This window comes from Pleuronectes platessa, chromosome 5, assembly GCF_947347685.1.
Source record: "Pleuronectes platessa chromosome 5, fPlePla1.1, whole genome shotgun sequence".
NCBI lineage: Eukaryota > Metazoa > Chordata > Actinopteri > Pleuronectiformes > Pleuronectidae > Pleuronectes > Pleuronectes platessa.
Window position 1 is genome coordinate 7475962 of NC_070630.1, and position 5958 is coordinate 7481919.

Consider the following 5958-nt stretch of genomic DNA (forward strand, 5'->3'; position numbering starts at 1 on the left):
TTACAGCTCGCTTCACTTTAATTTGGTGTATATAGTATAGTTATATATAGTATCATACAGTAGTTGATGGCTTTCCATGCTGCCCTTTGATGCCATCCGAACCGACAGTAGAAGCAGCACTGGCCACAGAGACGAGAGATGTAATCTGTATGTGTGTGGGGGGGGGGGGCGTGGTTGGTTGGATGAACGTGAGGTGAGGTGAGTGTTCTGCCTTTTTTATTAAAGTTTAAAGACAGACTCAGCCTGAAGAGAACAACCGTCTGAGCGGTGACATCTGAAAGACACAAACATTTTTTCAAACACAACTGTGCTGTGACTTGTCCTTGAGGAGTTTTGTGTGTTTTTCAACCTCCACTGTAGAAAAGATTAATTCATATTGAAGGTGAAATGTGTTTGTGATTTCCAGGAGCTGATCCATCTTCCCGACTATGAGTCTGAGCTGCTGAGGATTTATCTTCCTAAATTCTCCATCCGTCTTGAAGCACTACCTGATTCCAAGATGGGTTCCCGCAGCCAAGGCTTCTTCCACCACCACCACCACCACCGCGGCTCCTTGGTGCCCACCGCGGTGCCGAGGCTGCTGGCTGAGAACAGCAGCCTGCTGGGGGGCATCGCGCAAATCACCCCCAACCTCTTCCTCAGCAGAGGGAATGTGGCATCCAACCGCAGCCTGCTGCTCTCCAAGGGCATCACCTGTGTGGTCAACGCCACCCTCGAGCTCCCGAACTTCAACTGGCCTCACATGGAGTATGTAAAGGTCCCGCTGGCGGATATGCCCCACTCCCCCCTCTCCCTGTATTTCGACAGTGTGGCTGATAAGATCCACAGCGTGGGACGCAAGCGAGGCGCCGTGCTGGTGCACTGTGCAGCGGGGGTGAGCCGCTCGGCCTCCCTGTGCCTGGCATACCTCATGAAGTATCACCGTGTGTCTCTGGCAGAGGCCCACGCCTGGGTCAAAGCCCGCCGCCCCGTCATCAGGCCCAACGGCGGCTTCTGGCGCCAGCTCATCGAGTACGAGAGGAAGCTGTTTGGTAGGAACTCTGTGAAGATGGTGCAGACGCCCTACGGGGTCATACCCGACGTGTACGAGAGGGACCGCAGGAGCCTGGCTCCGTACTGGGGCCTGTGAGAGGAGCTGCGACCCCAGAGAGAGAGAGCCAGCCTGGACTGGTCAGGTGAAGTGAGACACGTGTGAGTGTAGATCTGTGTGAAGCTTATTTAACGAATTATTGGACAGAGGAAGTATAACCGAACGCTGGTTGTTGATGGTGCTGCTGTTCATCCAATCAGTCGCCTCCATTTAGTCTTTGAGTGGGCGCTAGGCCACTAAAAGCCCAGCGTCCTCTGGACCTAAAGGATCGGTTTGGGACCTCGGTTCTCATCAGACACCAAAACAAGACGAAGCCCCGGTGTGTGTTTCCAGGTCTGGACGTACGCTGTGCTCCAGACTCGGCAGCTCGGACACTGATCTGAGCTCCTTTTCCTGACGTGGTGTCGTGTGGTGGTTCTGTGCCAGTTTAATCTTTGGTGTAAGAGCAGCAGCAGCAGCGTGCTCTGAATTTACGGTAGCATTAAGATAAGTGTACATAAAAAACAAGTACGTAGACAAAGTGTTTAATTGGAATGTGCTGATAGGGAGGTAGAGCGGTTACAGCGCACTTTAACCTAAGATTTAAAGATGCTATTATATCGACCTTCATTAAGGGTAAAATGTTAAAAGATGTTTAAAGTCGAGGTTTAGGGAAAGCTCCTGTGTAGCACAGGGTCGACGGCTCCTTCCTGTGACCACACTATGTTATTGTAGTGCTATTTGATGCTGTATTAAAAAAATAATTATAAATCTGCTGCCTCAAGGTGAGTGGCAGCTCTATGATAGATAGATGCTAGGGACAATACTGTCTATCCCTCTGTTTTTGCCTTGTGTCAATAGGTTCCAGAAAGATCTTTACTGGTTCAGCGTTTTCCTGATGAGACATGTCAGAGATTCTGAAAATCCCACTTTGTCGTGTGGTGGCTGAAATGTTCACTTTGCTGCACGTTAGGTCTGAAAATACTGATGAGTACAACATATCGTTGTAGGAGTAAGACAAAATGTAAATCACAATACAACACTACATCTACAAATACAAATACAAACATTAATATGTATATTTAATTCTTAAAGGTAGCCCCTGGAGTCTTCTTGTAATTAAACAAAAGTTGTGTGTTTACTGACTGAATCCCTGTGGTCTAATAATCGTTTACTCTAAGACTCCAAACACTGATAGAAAACTGCTCCCCAGTGCAACTAAAGGTAAAAAGCACAGGGTACTTTAAAAAAAAGATTTATTCTTACGTGTCCATTAACGTGTCTGAAGTCATTGTGTCATCAGTAGATTTATCAGATGGCTCCTGTCACAGAATCATTCACACTGTGATTCCACCGTTATCATGGGCAGGGATTGTATTGTGTTGTCTTTGTGTTGTGATTTACCTTCTTGATCTTTGTCGCCAATACACAACACTACACAAGACTGCTAGACTACACAAACTACACTGTAATACACACACTACTAGACTACACACTACACTACACACACTACACACACTGCACTATATTTCACCACACTACACACAATACTGGACTACAAACACTACACTACACTACACACACAAAAGTATATCTGTGGTCCGACATGTGACAGCAGTGATGTTGTGTTCAAGTGCAGCAGAGTTGACCTTTTCAACACAGAGATTGATGAACCAATGCTTTTCTGCCATAATAGATTAAGTGTGATATAACAAGTTAAATATAAAAGAATAAAAGTTCAGGGGTAATTTATTTTAGAAGGAGAAACAATTTATTTCTCTGTAATCTGTAATCTGACATTTCAAATTTGTTTCATGCCCCAAGACGATGATATTAAAATGAAAAAATAAAAAAGATCTTGTGTCACAGTTTGTGCTGAAATCTCAGAATTATAGTGATGAACATTTTATTATCTTTTATATTTAGTTCTACCAGGAGACGTCTCAGATGTTTTCTTATGAACATGCTGCAGTGTTTCTCGATGCCCTTTCTGTACATCTCCCCCTGAGATGCCTTCAGGTGTCACAGAGACTGTCATTCATTTTCATTTGCTGTGGCCACAGAACAGCAGGCAGATATTGACGAGCACCATTTGTCTTGTGCCCACACTTGTGTGGGGACCCGCAGAGTGGACTCCTCAACCAATCCCATTACCCACAGAGAGGCTGACAGACCAACCACTGAGGGGACGCACAAGCGATGGGCCCAAATTACACTGTACTATTCTCTCCCAGCAAAACAAATAAAAATGGAATCCCTTTCTCCTCCTCCTCCTCCTCCTCGCCGTCACGTTGTTCATATGAGCAGAAATGTTCAGGGCAGAGTCAAAAGCTTAAAGTAAACACATCCTTCATCGACATATTACCATCTATTATTAAAGTGGTAAGCGAGGCCATTTGCATCTTCCTGAGCATCAGAGCGGACCAGGCTCCAGCGGTGCGGGCCACGCAGAACCAACGGTGCTGATTAAAGTCTCAGGAGGCGACGTTCAGACGACAGCTCAACGCAGCAGGAGGCTTCCGACACTGGTGAGCTGCAGCAAACTGCTGTGTGTAATTCTCATTTTCATTTTCCATTCATCGTTAATGTTTGGATGATAAAATGTCAACGTCCTCAAGCCCGTGATGCCGTCTCCAGACTTTTTATCCACCATACAAACCAAAGGAGAAGCTACTCGATTTAAAATCATCAACATTTTTAATTCGGCATCAAATCCTCCTGTTTGAGAACTTGAAATAATATTTATTAATAGTAATATTGACGTAACTATATTAACTTTAACTTTTGTACGTTAAGATTAGTTGTCATGACCAATAAAGATGTAAATAAAGATGGACGACTTGTTTTCTTTCTTTCTGAAAGTGAAGCAAAAGTATCTCAATCAGCCCCTGGTGGCCGACTGCAGTATAAGTCTTAAATCCCGCCTCCTCCATGTTGGTGGATGGGACATGAACCAAACTAAACAGTCAAAGCTCATGTTGACAAAAAATTTTACAATAGATTTTTGAGGCAAATCGTTTAAATACTTCTTCCTCCTCCTACAATTAGAGTAAATAAACCAATAATCTCAGTTTTGAAAGACTACCACTACTACTACTACTACTACTACTACTACTAATAATAATAATAATAATAATAATCTTTGGGTTGGTCTCAAGGGCGTTTTTACGTGTGAACATAATATTTATAAAACCCTTTGGCTCTGTCATTGTTTCTTAATGTTATATCTGTCTGTGCAGATTTGACTTCAATCTCACAATCCGACCCTCAGCTGTAGGTTGCAATGAATCACTGAGTCATGGTTTCTATCTCGCTTCAAATTATACAGCTTTGAATAATTCACTGTAATCAGCAGGAGCTGCAGCACCACTCCTGTATCAGTAGTTGTCGATCCTGCATTTTCCATTTTAACTACTCCATACTCTCAGAAAGCTGGTTATTAATAAACATGTGCTGCTTTGACTGCTGCTGCACATTGGAGCTTGTTAAAGTTGTAATCTGACAGCTCCCTGCAATGTACTTTATGCTCCAACTGATGGATATAATTCAAAGTATTTTTTTACTTGTTAGTCCCTGAACAGTTCCAAGGAAACAGCTACACAGAGAAAGCTGCTTGAACGACGGCCAGCAGCACGTAAACAATCGTCCCAGAGGAGTTTTTAACTCAGTGCCTCATGTAAAGGGAATAAACAAGTAGAGCTGAAGCAGCAGTATAATAAAAGCTGATAGTGGCGTAAAGTACTGAGGTACATGTACTTAATTTGAGTATTTGCATTATTTCTACTCTGCTACGTTTCAGAGGAAAATATTGAGTTTTCTACTTCACTACATTTGACAACTGTAGTAATTTAGCATTTATTGAGATTATTTTTCATGCACAATATTGGTTGCTTTTTAACAGGCAGGATGATATGTTAGATGAAGCTTTTTTAGTTGTAAATCTGACAGTATTTTCTTCTTTTGAAAAAAAAAACATTTCAACCTGTTATAAATTAGATGAAAAACACGTAATGAAATATATCTTTCTCGTGCAGGGACATACTGTAACTGAATTTGTCTTGTTTTCAAGACACAGATGTTTGCTTCATGTTTACATTCCTTAAAAAATGTTAAACTGGTTCAACTACAATATTTTACAGTCTTTAAGTATTTTAAGTCCTAAACTGAATGCATCAGTAACTAGAATGACACAAAATGTCATATCTCCTCCACAGCCAAGGTCTTATGAAAGCAGATTTAAATTCACTAGATCTGGATTTTTTTATGGATCTGCACCAAATACACATTATTTTCATAAAGATCCATGAATTATTCTCTGAGAAGTCACGTAACATTTTGAAAAATATCCGGATCCACCCCCGATTCAGTTCGGCACCATGGAATCATGGAAATCGAATCCTTTCTGCGTAATCCTGGTAACAAACAAACAAACCTCTTGGCGGAGGTAAAGATTATAATCAAATACATTGTGTATCAGTGGGAAAAGAGAAAAGCTGCATGAGGATAATATGTCTTTTGAGTCTTCAAGCAAAACAAAACCACACAAGAGTTGAATGTAGGATTTGTACATTGATTCAGTGTTACTGAAGTAAATGATCTGCGTTTCTCTTCCACCACTTAAAACACAGACACAAGTTCTTCTTTTCTGTTTCCGATATTTTATCACATGTTGATTCAATTAATTAATAATTTCTCACATGTAATATGTGAGACAACAGTCAGAAATCTCCTCAACAACTTCCCAGGAACCAAGATGCTGTCTTTAAATGTCTTGTTCTGTCCGACCAACATTTCAGGGCGCAGGGATTTTAAATTCAGTTGAACTTGATGTGCAGAGGCTGCTCTTTTTAAATCAATACTGTGATGGACCACGGCCACGAAATACCAGA

General features: G+C 42.0%; 1 protein-coding gene across 1 annotated transcript; it reads left to right on the top strand.

Moving 5' to 3' along the window:
* Positions 1 to 472: 472 nt before the first annotated feature.
* Positions 473 to 1129, top strand: dusp14 (dual specificity phosphatase 14). Its single transcript, XM_053423060.1, has one exon. It carries the CDS (start codon positions 500 to 502, stop codon positions 1127 to 1129), a length of 630 nt encoding a protein of 209 aa, XP_053279035.1. The 5' UTR covers positions 473 to 499.
* The last annotated feature ends 4829 nt before the right edge of the window (positions 1130 to 5958 follow it).